Consider the following 18,695-nt stretch of genomic DNA (forward strand, 5'->3'; position numbering starts at 1 on the left):
TGGGGCCAACCCTAGGCTGGTGCTCCTGGATTCTATACAAAAGCAGGCTGAGCAAGCCATGGGGAAGCAAGCCAGGGAGCAGCACCCTCCATGGCCTCTGCATCAGCTCCTGCCTCCAGGCTCCTGATCTGCTTGAGTTCCAGTCCTGACTTCCTTTAGTGATGAACAGCAACGTGGGAGTGTGAGCTGAATAAACCCTTTCCTCCCCAGCTTGCTTCCTGGTCATGTTTTGTGAAGGAATAGAAACCCTGACTAAGACAGTTATGTAGTCTTTGTTCTATCTCAGTTGGAACTGAGTGGCTCTAACTTTCAGCCTGATAGTCGAAGTCGAAGTCGCAGAAAGAAAAAGGAACACTTGGAAAAGTGATTTTAGCATTTATTACTAAGTTGTAAAACGTTTCCTATGAAAGCTCTCTAAGCAAAAGGGGGAAAACAGAATGAATGAAAAAGGGGGATAAGGGAAAATATTTCGCTCTCCTCTCTTTGTCCTCAGCACTTATACATCTTTCAGAATAGAAGAACGCATGTTAAAGGGTTGAGCACAAGTTTACACAGAAATTTAAATCAGACATTGAATAAAAAGCTAACATCAGTGAATGTTTACATGCATATTATTAGGAGAAATTACCTGGCTAAACGTTCATCACCTGTCTCAGCTTCCACAGGTTCATCAAGATTTTAAAACCGAGTAACTAAGTTATTGGTGAAGTTTTGTATGGATAAGCTCAGGCAATATCTTATCTTCTGTCTTAAAATAAGTCATTAGTTCCTTTTGATGACCTTTGGTGAACGGTTTTACAACCTCTTGGAATGTGCTCTGAGAGGTAGAAAATCTGACTGCCATCTAGAAGCAATGAACCGTTAACATGTGGGGAACTGGCAGAGCTCTCATTGCTGTTTTGACTATCAGAAAGGACTTAACAAGACAGAAAATCTTCATAAATCTGCAGAGAGCTGCTCAAAATGGTAGGCTAATACCTAGTGATTGTCCCATATGTTTAATGACAGGAAAAGCATATTAATAGCAGGAATCTTTCCTAGAGTGATTTTCTCCTGGGCCTTGACTACGGGAGCAAATCTGCAATGGATTATTATAACCAAGGAAGACCATCTCAGGAAGATCACCTGCCAGTTATTAGCTTGTTGGCTCCTGACACTAACCTAACCATGACCGGAACTGCCCTTCCACCCCTAACCTGTCCCTAAGCTCAGCCTCAGCCCTGACTGTCTAATCCTATCCCCCTAACCCTCTAACCCTAACCCTTAACTTTGTAACCCCAACCACCTTAAACCCTAACCTTCTAACCCACCCGGCCTCACTACATCAAACCCTTGGCCTTTACTTTGACCAGGTGATTGAACTGTTATGGATCTATGCAGATTTCAAAACACAGAGAGACTTTACCATACTGAGCACATTCATAAGGTTTTTCTCCAGTATGCGTTCTTTTGTGCATCCAGAGAAAACTGTGAAGGGCAAAGGCTGTACACTGCTTCCATTCACAGGGTTTCAGGGAATGGAAGTGTGAATACTTCTGCTATAGTGAGGACTATAGAAATGTGCAAAGGCTTTGCTATATCCAACACATTCAAAGGGGGTCTCTCTGGTGTAATATCTTTTATGCCTTTTATCTTAATTTGGATTTTATTGCTGTGAAAATGTACTATGACCAAGGCAACTCTTATAAAGGACAACCTTTAATTGGTGGGTGGTGTACAGATTCAGTCTATTATCATCAAGGCTGAAGAATGGCAGTGTCCAAGCAAACATGGTCCTGTAGGAGCCGAGAGTTCTACATCTTGATCAGAAGGCGGCCAGGAGAAGACTCTTCTGCCCTGGGTGGAGCTTAAGCATAGGATCTCAAAGTCCAGCCCCACAGTGACACAGTTCCTTAGAGGCCACATCTCCGAACAGTGCCACTACCTATGGGCCAAGCATATTCAAACCACCCTATCTCTGAAGATCATTCCGACCTGTAAAGACTTTACCACGTTGGTTACATCCATAGGGTTACTTTCTAGTATGTGTTCTTGTATGCACTTGGAGGTGACCTGATTGTGAATAGCCTTTACCACATTGATTACATTTGTAGGGTTTCTTTCCAGTGTGAGTTCTTTTATGTACTTGAAGATAACCAGGATATGCAAAGGCTTTACCACACTGATTACCATTTGTAAGTTTTCTCTCCAGTATGTGTCCTTTTATGTACTTGGAGATGACTCTGTTGTGAAAAGGCTTTACCGCACTGACTACATTTGTAGGGTTTCTCTCCAGTGTGAATTCTTTTATGTACTTGGAGATACCAATGATGTGCAAAGGCTTTACCACATTGATCACATTCATAGGGTTTCTCTCCAATGTGTGTTCTTTTATGTACTTGAAGATGACCAGGGCAAACAAAGGCTTTACCACATTGATCACATTCATAGGGTTTCTCGCCAGTATGAGTTCTTTTATGTACTTGAAGATGACCAGGGCAAACAAAGGCTTTACCACACTGATCACATTCATAGGGTTTCTCTCCAGTGTGAGTTCTTTTATGTACTTGGAGATAACCCTGATATACAAAGGCTTTACCACATTGATCACATTCATAGGGTTTCTCTCCAGTGTGACTTCTTTTATGTACGTGGAGATACCCATAATATGCAAAGGCTTTACCACATTGATCACATTCATAGGGTTTCTCTCCAGTGTGAGTTCTCTTATGTACGTGGAGATAACTATGATATGCAAAGGCTTTACCACACTCATCACATTTGTAAGGTTTCTCTCCAGTATGTGTTACTTTATGCATTTGGAGATGACCGTGTCGTGCAAAGGCTTTACCACATTCGTTACATTTGTAGGGCTTCACTCCAGTATGTGTTGCTTTAAGTATTCGGAGATTAGTGCTAAATGCAAAGGCTTTACCATATTCATTACATTTGTAAGGTTTCTCTCCAGTATGAATCCTTTCATGTCTTCGAAGATGACCAGGATATGCAAAGGCTTTGCCACATTGATTACAATCATAGGGTTTCTCTCCAGTACGAATTCTTTCACACCTTTGAGGATACCTGTGACAAGCAAAGGCTTTACCACACTGAGTATATTCAGAGGGCTTCTCTCCAGTAGAACTTCTTTTATGCCTGTAAAGATAATTGGCACAGGTGAAGCTTTACCAAATTCTATAAACCAATGAATCTCTTTACCTGCAGGACTTAATTCTACAATGTGGTCTAATTGTAAAGAGAAATCACATCTTAAGGTTTTATCACTTAGTTTACAATCATGGTTTCCCCTTCATTGTGGGTTGTTTTGTGTCTTTTAAGACACCTGTAATGGTAACATGGCTCAAATCTGTAGCGTCCTTTTTCTCTATGAGATTTTTTCACATATTTGAAGAGGAATGGAAGATCTCAGAGCTTTACCACACTGAGTGCATTCATAAATTTTCCAATATTGTGAAATATACTATGTTTGCATACTATATTGGCAAAGAAAACCTGGACGAAACAGAACACAATTTCCACATTCCGAGTACTCATAGGGATGTTCTGCAGTGTGAGTTTATTTCCAGTGAAGTTGGAAAATCAACCAATTATAAACTTGTTCAAACTGAGAACGTCTACTCAAATGGGGACTGCTACATATATTCTAATTGTTCTGGGAGGGAGAGAGGTACATCGCTTCTTTCCATATCCCTACGTCCACATGGCTTATATCCATTGTGACATATGGTATAGCTATTAAAAGGAGAATAAGAAATTAAAGATTTCTACATTGCATTCACACCGTTTGAAATTTTGTTCATCAGACATGTGGTAATGGGATTAAGGTTTCTCCTCAACAACATTCTTGACTCTCATAAACTGCCCCCTCACTTAAACTTGGCAATGTTACTATATAAGTAATCAATTTTACTAATGTATATTTGCTTATTAGAAACATATACTGATCCTATTCAACATGTCAATGTAGATATAAATATATATCTTTTGCACTATGTGAGTGGTGTGAAACTACACAGAGTGGCCGTTCTACAGAGTAGCTTTAGTGTTGCTAGGATTCAAATGGTAATGTCTGCTAAGGCATCGCTTCCTTTTCTTCTTTCTTAGAGGAAAACACAGACACCTGACATTGAGGCACATGGTTTGTGAGAATTTAATGATCACAGATATACTTGAAGAAGTGCTTTTTTACATTGTTGCTTTTCTTTAAAACTTCCAGGACACATTAAAATTTCTTCAAAGCATATTCATAGCAATTTGCACTTGAAAATTACCTTCCATGTCTTCTGGAACTTTGACAATGTTCTTCAATATTACGGTCTCCCCAATTGTAGCCTAAAATACAGTTCCAGAAAATGTATAAATATATTATTGGAAATTAGGCAAAATTTAAGTTGCTATGTTTAGCAAACCTGATTTATTCACCTCCTTCTTCCTCATTCTCAATTGAAGTTACAGAAAAGCATTAGTAGCAAAGAGATAGTTGTTCCCTTATTTTAAAAAGTGAGCCCTGGGTTCGGTCCCCAGCTTCAAAAAAAAAAAAAAAAAAAAAAAAAAAGTGAAAGAAAGTTCACTATCTTACCTACAGCAGTGAGGTTCCAGTAGGTCTCCAGCATCACATCTTTGTAGAGATTCTTCTGTGAAGGATCCAGCAAAGCCCATTCTTCTCGAGTCAAGTTCACATGCACATCATCATAAGTCACTGCATCCTAACATATCCCACACATGTGTACATCAGAAACCATGATACTGACATCACTGTAAATGTATGCTTCACCGACAATGTATCTGTATGATTCTGGTGCTTCCCCACTTATTTCTTGACACAGAAGTTCTAATGTAATTACCAAGTCATCGAAGAAGGAAACTGAATAATGAGGTTCACCTCTGTCACCTTGTTGCCCTTTGAATAGAATATATAGCCTTGCATGAGAAATGCCAATTAAAAGAGGGAGGAGGAGGGAGGAGGGGAGGGAGGGAGGGAGGGAGGGAGAGGGAGGGAGAGAGAGAGAGAGAGAGAGAGAGAGAGAGAGAGAGAGAGAGAGAGAAAGAGAGAGGCCATGACAAGCAAAGAGTACTGAGCACACCAGAGAAATTGTATGAACAGTTACTAACTACGGAAAATGATGGGCAGGCTGAGTGTATTGCCTCTTGCAAGCCTTGAATCCCAGCATTCAGGAGGCAGAGGCCGGTATCTCTCGCTGAGTTGGATGCCAGCCTGGTCTATCCAGGACGTCCAGAGGTGCATATTAAGACCCTGTGTCCCCTTTAAAAAATCAATCAAAGATAGAAAGGACTCGGAGGTTTTTACTGGAGTTGCTACAAAGAATTACACATTCACTCCAGTTCTGTATTCATCCTCCAGAATTCTGAAGTGCCCTGAGCTTAAACTCTAACAGTAATGAGATCTTGCTAAGGGGGATGCATCCTTAAACCATACGGATGGACAGGTGAAATATTGGCAATGTAAAGGTTGATTCTAAACCAGCAACATAGGACAGGAGAGAAGGCTCAGCCTGAAGAGCTCTCGCTGGTCCTGCAAATAACTGGGCTCAGTCACCAGGACTTACAAGGGGCTCACAATTATTCATTACTCAAAGTTCAGGGATCTGAAGCCACCCTCTGACTACTATGGGGACCAGGCATACATGATGTGCATATTCATGCACAGGCAAAATACTCATATTCATTCAAAAAATAAAAACAAACAAGAGGTAGGAAGAATGTCACCTGCAATCCAGTGACTCAGAAAGCTCGGCAGTGAAGCGCAGGCAGTATTAATGTCCTGAATACACGCCATACTGAGAAAGGGAATATTCTCCCTCCCAAATTTCAAAGTTCACAATGTGGATGAAGATCGGCACAACAGCATATGCTTGACTTGTACCAAAACCAACATCCCACACCCATCAGTCAAAAATATAAAAACAAACAAACAAACAAACAGCAAAATCTAGGCATACTGGTCCACATCTGGAGCCAGGGTCACGTGGACCTTTAAGTTTGAGGCTCGCATGTTCTACACGCCTACTCTCAGGACAGCCAGGCCCACACAGACAAACTTTGTCTTTAAAAACTGAAACCAAAACAACAAAATTAGAAATATAAAAACACCAGGCTCCCAAAATAGTTTAGCATTCAATAACAACAGTTTCAACTGCGTCTCCTGTGATTTAGGGAGTCTATAATGGTGAAGGCAAGACAACATGAGAACGAAGCTGACTTATCAAATTCAATCACAACACAGTAGACATACACACGCACACATACACACACACAGAGAGACAGACAAACACACACAGACACACAGAGACAGAGAGACAGACAGACACAACAGACAGAAGACACACAGAGACAGAGAGACAGAGAGACAGACAGACAGACACACACACACACACACACACACACACACACACACACACACACCAGGAAACAGGGTGAGTCTATAGACACTCGAATCTCATCCACAATTAAGCAATAGGAAGGTTCCTCCTACAAAAGCTTTTATTGAGAGGACTGAGTTGGCCAGAGCCAGGCTGACTCCATGACAGGCTGACTGCATGACAGTTTGGGAGAATAGGCCGAAGTCTCTGTTTCCCAGAACTGGAAAAATCCAAAAGAAGTCGATTCCAGGAAAACCACCCCTCACAGGAAGCCAATCAGGAGCTGCCAGGAGCTGCCCCTGCCACCAGTACTGAGCCAAGACTAGTTAATCAGCAATGGTTCCAGAAATTTCCCTAAATTCCCCAGATATTGACCAATCCCAAAGACACCCATAGCCCTGGAAATTGAGCCAACCAATCGGGATAAAGGTCACCTGCTCCTCTCTGGAATTCCCCTCATTGAGTTTCAATTGAGCTTGCAAAGCTCACATGTCTGTCTCCACCCTGGTGAATGGTAAACCCCTGCATGACAGAATTCTGCAGAGTAAAACGCTCTTTCCCTTTGCAAGGTATTTGAGTCTGGGGTCTTCCTTCAGTGACTCTTGGACCCTAACATTATAAATTCCCACACAGAAAGCTACAAAGGAGAGAAGCGTTCAAAGACATCACCCTGTCTGGGGGCTTTCTGACTCCATCAACTACATTCTGACCCCGGTCACTGTAGGCTCATGGTCATCCATGATGAAAATGCATTTAGTTTAACTTCAATGATCCTAGCAGCCTGCAGCAGCCCCTACACTCTATAAATGCCCAAAGTCTCGTCTGACACTCCTGATTGCCACAGCTTGTAAAATCAGAGAGCGAGTTATATCTTTCCAACACACAAAGGCACGGAACACCCTTCCCTTTCCAGTAGAGAGGAATGTGTACACAGGGAGGGAGGATTGGACAGAAGCAAGAAACCCAGCAGGACAAACACCAAATCCTGTAGCTCTGTCTCAGACAAATGGGGCCTCAGCCTCAAAAGGCTTACATGGCCCTATCCCGGCAACTTCTCATACATCTCTCGGCTGCGTTACCTCCACTCCCTACATGCAGCTCTCCATGACAGGTGTCCCATAGCTTAAGGATCTCAATATCTTCTGGTCTCAAAATGCAACTCAGGCTTCACGCTCACCGGTTCATGCAATGCACTCTCACAGCATCCTCCCTCCCTGGGGTTCTGCCAAACATAGATGCCTCAACAGTGCTGAACTGAAACCACAGGGAAAGAATCATGACTTAAATTTTACATCTTTCTTATTTCCAGAACTTGGGTGATCCTGCAAGGTTTGGATTCTAAATTGGGGTGGACCCTGCTCCACCAGCTTGGACCACAGCTGTAGCAGGTTTTGTATGAAGTTCCTCCCTGTGTCTAGGATTCACTTTCCTATTCCTTCCATTAACTGAAGGCTTAGCATGAGGGAGTGTTTCCCTCAGGACACCTTCTGCGATGGTTTGTATATGCCTGGCCCAGGAAGTAACACTATTTAGAGGTGTGTCCTTGCTGGAGTAGGTGTGCCGCTGTGGCCATGGGCTTTAAGACCCTAATCCTAGCTGCCTGGAAGCCAGTCTTCTGCTAGCAGCCCTCAGATGGAGACGTAGAGCTCTCAGCTCCTCCTGCACCAGGCCTGCCTGGATGCTGCCCTGCTCCCGCCTTGATGATAACGGACTGAACCTCTTAACCTGTAAGCCAGCCCCAATTAAATGTTGTCCTTGGTCATGGTGTCTGTTCACAGCAGTAAATCCCTAACTAAGGCACCTTCTTAGGCTTCCGATCCTGAGCAAGGACCTGCTCTTTAGTGGTGATGATCTCTTTGAAAATTCATACCCGTCTCAGCATTTGGCTGCCACCTGAAACGTCCCAGACCTGTTTTTCTCTATAAACCACAGACTCTGTACTAATTCTGCCCCACTTCTTGCTTTTTTTCCCCCACTGTAGTCGTGAATGAGGTACTAGTAATAATCATCCAACAGATTCAATATTCCACGTAAAAATACAGCCTATTATTTTATAATTATGCCTTAATCAATTTCTCAGGGCATGAGAAAAATATGACTTCTGTCTGCATTTCTGACAAAACTCAAATCTTCCAGGTGCTACAAGATGAGAGGGAGGTGCCTCTGGCTATGAACAGATGTCCTGGGCTGGAGAGATGGCTCAGTGGTTAAGAACACTGACTGCTCTTATAGAGGTCCTGAGTTCAAATCCCAGCAACCACATGGTGGCTCACAACCATCTGTAATGGGATCTGATGCCCTGTTCTGGTGTCTGAAGACAGCTGCAGTGCACTCACATCAATAAAATAAACAAATCTTTAGAAAAAAAGAGAACAGGTGTCCTAAGTATACTTCAACAAATTACTTCTTGTTAGCTTTTGGCTTTGCTTCCCACACTACTGTGGGGTATAAAAAGTCTATGAAAAATTAACTCAAGGCTCTGAGTGCTGCACTAACCAGCAGGCCTCCCAAATCTAACTCCTGGCTTTGCATCTTTTTTCTGCCTTTCCTATCTTTCATCCTCCAATCCCCTCAGACACTGTTCAACGAGTGCTGTTGGGTTGACTAGAAGGAAAGAAATTAGATTCAAGGATCTCTTTCTCTTCAGTCCTTGTTTCTCTCCTATTTGGTGTTAGCGGTGGAAGGGGGAGGGGGGATTAATGGTGGAGAAAAAGAAAAAAACCATAAAGTAGCAAAGCCCAGCTACACTGGTTATTGCTAAAAGAGGAGCTGACCTAGGGCACATTTTGCATCCCGTGTATGCTGTCACCCTTAGGTCCCTGTTAGGTTCAGGTTGCAGGTTATGCTCTGAACGATTTAAACATGGACTGGAGACTGCAGGTCTAGCCACTTAGACAGATGGGACATTTACACAGTGAGTGGAAGGTCCCAGACGATGAAAAACATAGACGGGAGGTCTTACAGAAGCAATGTCTTATGCTAAGTTCGCTTCTTAAGAAGAGTGTCACCTCGTACACCACTCACGGGTGGGAAATGGAAGGAAACGAGAGACTTCTATGAAGTCACAGAAGCAACGGGTCACACTCAGGAGTCTAACCAAACAGTGGGAACTCCGGGAATCTCAAAAACATTACTGACCAAGCCAACAGTGGCCTTGGGACCGACACCAAAACCTCATACGGTGGGAAGAGTTGTGTTCTCCGAATCTGAAGCAACCCCTCCCCGAGGCCCTGGCCTCTGACCATTACCATCTCCCCAGCCATATTCATGGTGTAGAAAAGGAGCGCTGTTTTCCGTCTATACCGCGGGCCTCAGGATAAGCTCACAAGGCCTAGGCCTTAGACTGGCTCTGCCAAGCATGTTCCTGGGTTTCAAAAGGAGCTATGTCATGGGGACCTCAGGGAAAGAAAGCCTTGCTTGACCTGCCCAGCACTCAACACAACCATGGATTTTAACCTTTTCAAATGGTTGTCACCAGGTGTCATCCTGCCATGTGGCAAAACTGAGTTTTTCTCAAGAAGAACTGAATGTTTATTGCACACCGGGCCCTAATGTTGATTGTGCTCCTGTAATGCCCCACTGAGCAGCTTGTTAGAGGCCTGCTCTTTGACATGGGGATGGGCCTGGTGGCTGGTTGTAAGTCACACTTGTTTCCTTTGTTATGGCTTGGAGCCATGTTTCTGGACAACCCTGGTGGCATCCTGATCTCTAACAGGCCAGGTTAGCACACTTACCTGTGGGGTGCTTTACAGGCAGCCCTCCCTCAGCTAAGTTTTCGGTGTGACTTTCGATATCCTAAGAATTAGTAAATACTTTACATCGTCAATTCTACTGTTTTACATCACAGCGCGATATTGAATGGCTACCCAGGATGTGAGATGTCTTTTACAACCTCCACAAAATAACTCCAAATGGATTTTACACCTTAATTTTAAATGTTAAGAACGGAACTGGTGGGCTGGAGGGATGGCTCAGTGGTTAAGAGCACTGACTGCTCTTCCAAAGGTCCTGAGTTCAATTCCCAGTAAGCACATGGTGGCTCACAACCATCTGTAATGAGACTGGATGCCCTCTTCTGGTGTGTCAGCTATAATATATATATAATTTTTTTTCTTTTTAAAGAAAGGAACTGCTAGAAACTAGGGCTCTCTGGATTTGGCATCCTGACAAGCCACTCTCCCAAATGCTGTGCGCGGATGCAGCCCCACAGTGAAGTTATTCGGGGGCTACCACTGGGTCCAGCTAGTGGCTAGGAGCACAAGAGATCGCACACGTGGCCGCATATGGATGCCGGTCCCCCCCCCGCCCCCCGCCCCAGGAAAAACCCACCACGTCGGCTCCCACTGCCCAGCCCCCTGCTCCTCCCGGTCCTTGGCAGTGACCCTGTGCTCACCATGCCACAACTGCAGAGCCTGCCTGAGCGCGCCCCACAGCATCCAGTTGCAGGACAGAGGATTCGAGCCCGGGCAGCTACCGGGAGGAATCCGCCGCGTGGTCGCAGAAGATCCCGCCTCCTATTCTGATTGGCACGACTGGAGGCTTTGATTGGCCAGTGAGTCTTGAATGGCACGAGCACCTTCCTTAGGATTAGAGCTTGCGTAAGGGACTCAGTAGAGGTTCTTGACCTGGGCTTCCTGTCCAGGACCGGATCTTTTCCAGATCTGCAGAGATTGTAGCCCTTGTGCCCGTCCACCGATAGCCTAACCATCTGTCTCCGGGACCAGCCCCAGGGAGGCCCTACCACTCCACCCACCACTGCTCAGTCGCCCGCTCCTCCCCTGTGTGGGCAGTGACCCTGTGCTCACCAGGTCCTGACTTCAGCCTGAGCTCCCCTCGCAGCACTCAGTAGGCTCTTTCCCTTCTTCCTCCTGGAATCAGGGTAAATAGCTTGCATAGCCCATTACTCAACTTGCAGTAAGTTATCGATCTGTCCCACAAGCGGAAGGGGGCCCACGATATTAATAATTAAAGAGAGATTTTGGGAAAATAGGATTTTTGGTTTGTGGCTGCTGAGATTCATGTAATTTAACAGGGAGGAATTAGCTAGATTGAGTTATGCAGTCATAATCTCATCTGGTAACTAAGCTAAAACCATATCTTTACTTTGGTATAGAATTTGTTAAAAAATTTTAAAAGTACAAGGTTTAGAGTCAGTCCTTCTATTGATGCCATTACGAATTTCTGAGCTGATTACACATGTGAGTTAAGGGCCAAATAGAAAATTCACGGCTCTGAGTTTGCTAGTGTACTTTCAAGATAATAAGATAAAAATGGAAAACAGTCCAGATTGTTCTATATAGATAGACGGTTTTCAAAAATGTCAGAAATCCACAACCTCTCAGGTCTGGAAGCCGTGTTAGTCTTCCTATGTTTATAGATAGTTGGTTATTCTCAGATTTCTGACTGGGTTGAAGACTGATTATAGTCTCATAACCTAACAGGCTGTTTAACTCTGAAAATACATATTTTATTAGATAGTTATCAGATAGGATACAAGCTAGCCAGGATATAACATAGATTTTAAGCCTTTCTTAAGCTGGAACGGATAACTAAATGTTCTGCTTAACTGATATAGTGTTGGACTGGGTGTTAGATATATTTTATGCTTTTAATTACAAAATGATAATAGTTGTGCTCAGCTTACATTTGAGAGAAGTTTTTTTTTTTAATTACGCAAAAAGGGTGAAATGCGGGATGATGTCATACAGGTGAGGCAGGTACGGGATAGAATGAGTCCTGTCATCGGACAGAAGGAAGGGTGGGCAGGAGAAAAGCTTGAAGGAAGAGGAGGAGACTGAAATGGAAAGGACTGGAGACTGGAGGAGAAGGTAGAGAAGCCGCAGAGAGGACATGGAGGCTGACGTTAAGATTCCACTCTGTGTATTTACAGGTTGTTATGAATGTTCTTAAGGGATGGATGTGTACAGGGCCTTGTATGTCTACATGGGCGATTATATCTTATCCATCGGATCAGGAGTTGTTGTGTTGTGTGTTCTCTCATGTGGAGGATGGAGGTTGGAAGAGTGTGTGGCAGCAGAGACACTGGGCCGCCCCAGGGCTGGGATGTGAGTTTCTGCCAAGAGCAGATATCTTGGGGCACTGCAGTGCTAGACCCAGTGGGAGTAGAAGAAAGCCATTTAATATAATTTTACAGCAACAGATATAGATGAAGAAAAATGAAAGGAGAAAGGAGAAGGAGGACGGAGAGACATTTAAAAGATGTTACTTCTGTATCAAACATGCAGAGATCTATCTGCTTGTCACGATTTCCTAATAAACCAATGTATTTTCTTAGAATCCACATTGTATTGAATATTGAACACTACACAATTTTACATAGGAGGCCTGACCAGACGTGATATTGATGAGGGGGCCTGGAACCAACGTCCCATGTATACATAGAACTGACTGTTACCTACACCTTACAGAAAGTGTCAAGGTGATCATCAGAATCTAAGGGAAAATTCATTAATGCAGATGAGTCCGACCCATGTATGGCTACACAGGGTCAGTGTGGGGAGGTGGCACAGACTCAGTGATCAGCAAGGTCCCTCCCTCCTGTCTCTTCATAGCATGCTCTATGACCAGAGTTGTCCAAAGAGAAAACAGAAGGCAAGACCCAGAGATAGTAACCATTGCTCTCTGCTTTTTAACTTCTCTCGGAAGATATTAGTTGGGAGGTCACCTACAGGAAGTGCATTAAACAGCATCCACCATAAACCTGACAGATCTCCCGCTTCTGTGCACAGCAAATGCCCATTACTCACAGGTGCAATGGTACTTTTCAAGGGAGGACACAGGGAGAGAGGTGGGATCCACTTCTCCTGCTTGTCGTGGGCCAGCAGCCTCTCTGTGGTTGATGGAGCAAGATTTCTTCCATTCAAAGCAATGAAACATCTACTGCTGTGCACTAAGAGGCAGAGATTTTGATCAGTGTCTTCATTACCTGCCCAGGACCTTGAGTTGAGATACGACCATGGACAGAATCCCCAGGCCGGCACAGTGGCTTTATAAGGACAAGTAGAGAAACCTGGTTCTCACATCTGCTCTGTCCCCCTAGTGATGCCCTGGTCATGTTACAATGTAGCAAGAGGGCCCTAGTCAGACACTGTTGCTGGGTTCTTGAAACTCCCAGTCTCGACAGTCAAGAGCCCAACAAATCTATTTTCTTTAAGAAATTACCCAGGCTGTGGCATGTGGTTACAATTACAGAAAATGAACTAAGATAGTATCTTTTGTTTTCTAGTCAATTTGAGTATAGAAACTTTGAGGGATATAAATATAGATTTAAAGAATGTAGTAAGGGCCAGTGGAGTGGGATGATGATCTGAGTTTTAGCCCCAGGATTGATATGGTGGAAGGAGAGAAGTAACTTTTTTTTTTCTTTTTTTTTCCTTTTTCTTTTTTTCGGAGCTGGGGACCGAACCCAGGGCATTGCGTTTGCTAGGCAAGCGCTCTACCACTGAGCTAAATCCCCAACCCCGAGAAGTAACTTCTGAATGTTGTCCTCTTGTCTCTACACGTGCACTGTGGCACTCACATGTGTGAGGGTAGGAACTCCACCCACACAAGTAAATAAATATTTTAAAGTCATTTTATTTGTACCATTTAACTCAACAATATTAATAAATATATTTACTGATTTAGTGACACAGTATCCTAAAGCACATGCCATACTGTATTCATTCAATACCATTAATTTTTCTACTTTTGTTTCCAGTTTTATATGAACTTTTCATGTGACTATTTGCTATAGGTATTTTTAAAATATTTATTTATTTATTATGTATACATTGTACAGCTTTCTGCCTGCATGTAGACCTGCAGGCCAGAAGAGGGCATCGGATCCCATTACAGATGGTTGTGAGCCACCATGTGGTTGCTGGGAATTGAACTCAGGACCTCTGGAAGAGCAGTCAGTGCTCCTAACCACTGAGCCATCTCTCCAGCCCCGCTGTAGGTATTTTTATAATTCCTACTGTCAGTGTTCAGTCTCTTAGAATCATTCTAAAGTGCAAGACTTTTGGTTCTGGCCTATTGAAGGCTGTGGCGTGACAACTAGAAAAGAAGTTCAAACCACAAGCTTCCGTTGACTGGAAAATAAGCTCAATTCATAAGCTTCGACCTTATGATTGACTAAGGAAGATGGTTTTTTCATTGATCCCATCATAAGCTTCAGAATTTGAACAATTACCCCTCTCTTGATTGATGTTTAAAGTCGGTGTATAGTGACTTTCAACCGTTCCCATGTGAGGCCCTTATTCCGATTATTAGCCCTTTCTCAAGTGCATTTCCTTTTTTGCTTTTAAGTGATCTCTCCAGTGGCCTCTGTTACCAGCCTAAACTGACATTATTGAAGGTGTTTCCAGATTAAATGTCGAAAATAATTTAGTTGTGGTCACATTCTACATTGTGTAGCTTTTAATGATTTGACATTAGACATTTCTTCCTAATGAGTAAACTAACCCTAACCCTAACCCTCTAACCCTAACCCATAAACCCTAACCCTCTAACCCTAAACCCTAACCCTAACCCCTAACCCCTTAACCCTAACCCTAACCCTCTAACCATAACCTTAAGCCTAACCCTAACCCTAACCTTAACCCTAACCCTAACCACCCAGACCGTAAACCCCAACTCTAACCCCCAAACCCTAACCTGCAACCCCAGACCCACAACCCCCACCACAACCCTGACCCTAAGGAATTTGACGATGACTCACAGTCTGTAGTCCAGCTCGCAGTGTTGGTCAGCTGAGCGTTCTAAGTCCAAAAATCTTGTAGTTGTTTGGTCCCAGGAGGCTCGTTGTTTCTGGGTATTCTGCACAAGGAGTGGATGCCCTGTCAGAAAGTGCAAGCAGGTGAAGAGGGAGTCTGTCTTCTTCCAAGGTCCCGTGTCTATCTCCACCTGAAGCTGTGATATGATTAAAGGTGTGTATTCAAGCCTCAAGGTCTGGATCACAGGTGAGACCCGCAGTTGTGAATTGTACTTAATTCCGATATAATCAAGTTGACATCCAGGAAGAGCCATTACTTACACTAATAATATTTCCCACCTCCTGCCTTTCCAGTCTTCCTCTACACCTAGCCCCTTCCACTTCCACGTCTTTCGGTTGAAATGTAGATTATGCATAGAACAGAAAAATCCAATATTTGTATTTCTGAGTCTGACATATTTTCTTTAACATGATATCAATTTGGCCCCATTTTCCTGAAAAGATCTTTCACAATTTTGCTCTTTTTATGGCTGAATAAAATTCCATTACACGTGAGGCATAGTTTCTTTATCTATTCATCTCGAGCATCTAGACTGGTTCCACTTCCTGACTATTGTGGCAATAAACATAGATGTGCAAACGTCTCTGTGGTGCCCCGACTTAGCCTTCGGGTCTAATAGACTTGGGTGGTGTTGCCACGGTACAGTTACGTGGTCGTTCCTTTGGGGTGCGTCCCATGCTGATGTTCATGAGGCCCCAATAATTTACATTCGGAGATTTGCACTCAACCCTTTGTTACTAGGAGAGGTCGGGCTATCAGGGTTTTATGTTTTTGACAAACTGCATGCAGTGCCCTCATGCGCAGTGTATGAAAGTCTGTGAAATGTCCTTAGAGACAGAATAAAGCAGGACAGGATCCAGCCAGGGGCGGTGCCCTCTTCCATCTGCGATCCTCCTACTTAGCCTTAACTAGTAAAGTCCCTGCCATGACGGGGAAGAGGGTCCGCACTGGAGCCTCAGAGTCCACACTGGAGCCTGAGGGGCCCGCACTGGAGCCTGAGGGAATCACAGACAGGTGAGCCACGTGACAGGAAGGGAGCAAGGACAGCAGGAAGCCATTTGACACAGTGACTAAAGCCGGACAAGAATGATTTTCACGATCATCTGGCTGACAATGTCACAAGGACGAGCTGGAAAGATTTCCATGCTCACCCTCTACTGCGCATTATCCGTAAAATGACAACCTCGATGTGATAAACTGATCAAAGGATACGTGCGCGCATCCTCAAGTGGGAAGTCCTCCCTTCCCTAAATAGGGCGCCTCCCCGAGACTGAAAGGTGGATCCCCAGAAGTTACCTCTGGAGAGGCCGCTGTGTCTGCTCCAGGGAGACAGTCGCTATGCATTGTACTTCCCCACCCCTGCTCCTTCCATCCGCTGCACCCACGGGAGGTAAGGGGTGGGGAAGGCACTGCTGCGGTCTGAAGATCACTCCACTGGACCGGCGGGGCAGAAAGACACAAGAGAAGAGGAAAGTTGTTAGTGTTTCCGGTGAGTGCAATCTGTACTGAAAGCCATGCTGCAGAAGGAGCAACAGCCTGAGATTCATGAATGAAAGACACACACACACATGCACACACAGGCACGCACGCATGAACACACACCCACACACATAGGCATGCACGCAAATACATACATGCACGCAAATACATACATGCACGCACACACCACACACACGCACGCACATACGCAGTTAATTTTACTATGCCTTGACTCCTTAATGCTGAGCGTTTCTAATCCTCCCCGTTGCTGGCTAACGCCCCCCCCCCGTACCCCCAAGTTAACTGTGCGACCATGAACGGTAGCTTGGTCCCTGGTTGAGCTAAGGCTCCAAGCACCAGAGTAGGAGCTTTGCCTGTTCCAGCACACCAGGCCCCAGCACACCAGGCCCCAGCACACCAGGCACAGCAGTCAGTAGCTGCAGCCCACGGACACACACAGATTTGTGGCCATCAGTGACGTTAGAGCAGCGCCCCAGGCCCCTCCACAGGTAGAGGACGGGACCTGTGGTCAAGAAGGCTCAAGACAAATCTGCATTTTATGAGGCACCTAAAGCCTGGGGGCCTAGCCAATGAGCTTTCCTTCCCAGAGACTCCTTCCTGCAAAAGGGATTTAATCTCAGGCCCGCCCTGAGAAGTGGGGTACGGTTTTACACGTGTACTTTCCACCATGACAATAAACGCCTCAGAACCTGGGCCGCCTTTTCATCAGGATCCGCCGTGGGGAGCCACGGAGGCCTCCGCCCACAGAGCCGCGGTCTGATATCCGTGCACGGCCTCCCCGCGCTCCCAGCCCTGAGCACCGCCGAGCCCAAGCCTGCAGCCACCGTCAGACCGAAGCCTCCCCGAGGGCCGGGCAGAGCTCCCCGCTTCCCCACCCCAGCCCCGGGCCTGACCCAGCCTGCGGCCCCCACTCCGTTCCCAGCTCCTCTGCGGCTCCGGGTGGCGCCGGGATGTCCAGGAGCCTGAGTCCCGGACTGCCCCGGCCTCCCTGCAGCCCCCGGGACCCCTGAGCCAGCTCCTGTCCTGCACCGCAGACTGAGCTTCCCCACCCCTGGAGCGGTGTCCGGGGCTTCCCCGCGGCCCAGCACCCACTAGCGACAGCGCGGGGTGAGCTCCGTCAGGTTTCCCGCGCTCCGCCCCCGAGCGGCCACGCCCTCTGGCAGAGCGGACGCGGGACCCACAACCCTGAAACTCAATCTCTTAAAGTCTGGACTTCACCTCTGCTACCCCAGGGGCAGTTCCCGCGTCCACTCACCCTGCTTCTCACGTGACTGAGGCCCTGAGGTCCGACCTTCTCCCCCGTCACGGCGACCTGCGCCTCCTTCCTCTCCCAGGTCCTCACCTGTGGGAGCCTCCAAGCCCCGCCCCACTCACCTGCCCGCCCATTGGCCCCGGGATCTTTATTGATTGATCAGAAACCAATTGGAGACGAGGACACACACACCCCCACTGTGCACGCGGGAATTCCCTGCATTTACCAACCCTAAAACACCTTAGACCCAAAACACTTTCTCAGAGCTTTCGTATCCTCAGACCTCACACAAACCTTAAACTTTACCCTTTCCTCCTATCCGGTTGTTCACCCTGAGACACGGGTGGTTGGTAACCGGGATCCCTTACGGAAAAGCAAGTTTCTTTAGGTAAAGAAACTCGTCCAGTCTTCAAACCCTTCAGATCTGAGGTAAAAAAGATTTTACCTGAGTAGCCCGGAGGATAACTCACAGGCAAAGATCAATTAACGACAGAGATTGACCGGTTACCCGGATGCCCACCCGACTGGGATCCTGTGGTGTCGATGGCTTCACTGGGGACCAAGGTCAGCCTTGGCTGCCAGGCCTGGCAACCCTGACCTTCCTGGGGGAGAAACTCGGGAGACCGACCTGACTCTGTCTTAAGCAGCACAAGGCCTGTCCTGTGCCCCGTTTGTCCGCGGTTTGGGCAGGGTCCTGGCAGTGGGGAAGGCATTGGGGCAGTAACGCCCAGTGGTCAGTGCACCCCAGTCCACGTGGAGTCCTTTGTCGCGATGCCCACATCTTGGAGG

The 18,695-nt window shown here is 45.7% G+C and overlaps 1 protein-coding gene across 1 annotated transcript; it reads right to left on the reverse strand.

Moving 5' to 3' along the window:
- Window positions 1–358: 358 nt before the first annotated feature.
- LOC120098879 (uncharacterized) lies at window positions 359–18,030 on the reverse strand. Its single transcript, XM_087598457.1, has 9 exons — window positions 17,910–18,030; window positions 16,451–16,588; window positions 15,100–15,217; window positions 13,145–13,287; window positions 11,183–11,245; window positions 10,771–10,957; window positions 4,577–4,703; window positions 4,269–4,329; window positions 359–3,132 (listed from the first exon to the last, which is right to left on the reverse strand). Exons 6-9 carry the CDS (start codon window positions 10,771–10,773, stop codon window positions 2,166–2,168), a joined length of 1,158 nt encoding a protein of 385 aa, XP_087454583.1. The 5' UTR covers window positions 10,774–10,957; window positions 11,183–11,245; window positions 13,145–13,287; window positions 15,100–15,217; window positions 16,451–16,588; window positions 17,910–18,030; the 3' UTR covers window positions 359–2,165.
- Between the last annotated feature and the right edge of the window lie 665 nt (window positions 18,031–18,695).

The sequence above is a fragment of the Rattus norvegicus genome, chromosome 20, assembly GCF_021556685.1.
Source record: "Rattus norvegicus strain SHRSP/BbbUtx chromosome 20, alternate assembly SHRSP_T2T, whole genome shotgun sequence".
NCBI lineage: Eukaryota > Metazoa > Chordata > Mammalia > Rodentia > Muridae > Rattus > Rattus norvegicus.

Excerpts from the sequence above, each read along its gene's own strand:
- LOC120098879 (XM_087598457.1), bottom strand. Across the intron at positions 4,330-4,576 it reads CTGGAACCTCACTGCTGTAG|GCTACAATTGGGGAGACCGT; the intron begins GTAAGATAGTGA and ends ACTGTATTTTAG. Across the intron at positions 3,133-4,268 it reads AGTTCCAGAAGACATGGAAG|GCATAAAAGAAGTTCTACTG; the intron begins GTAATTTTCAAG and ends TTATCTTTACAG.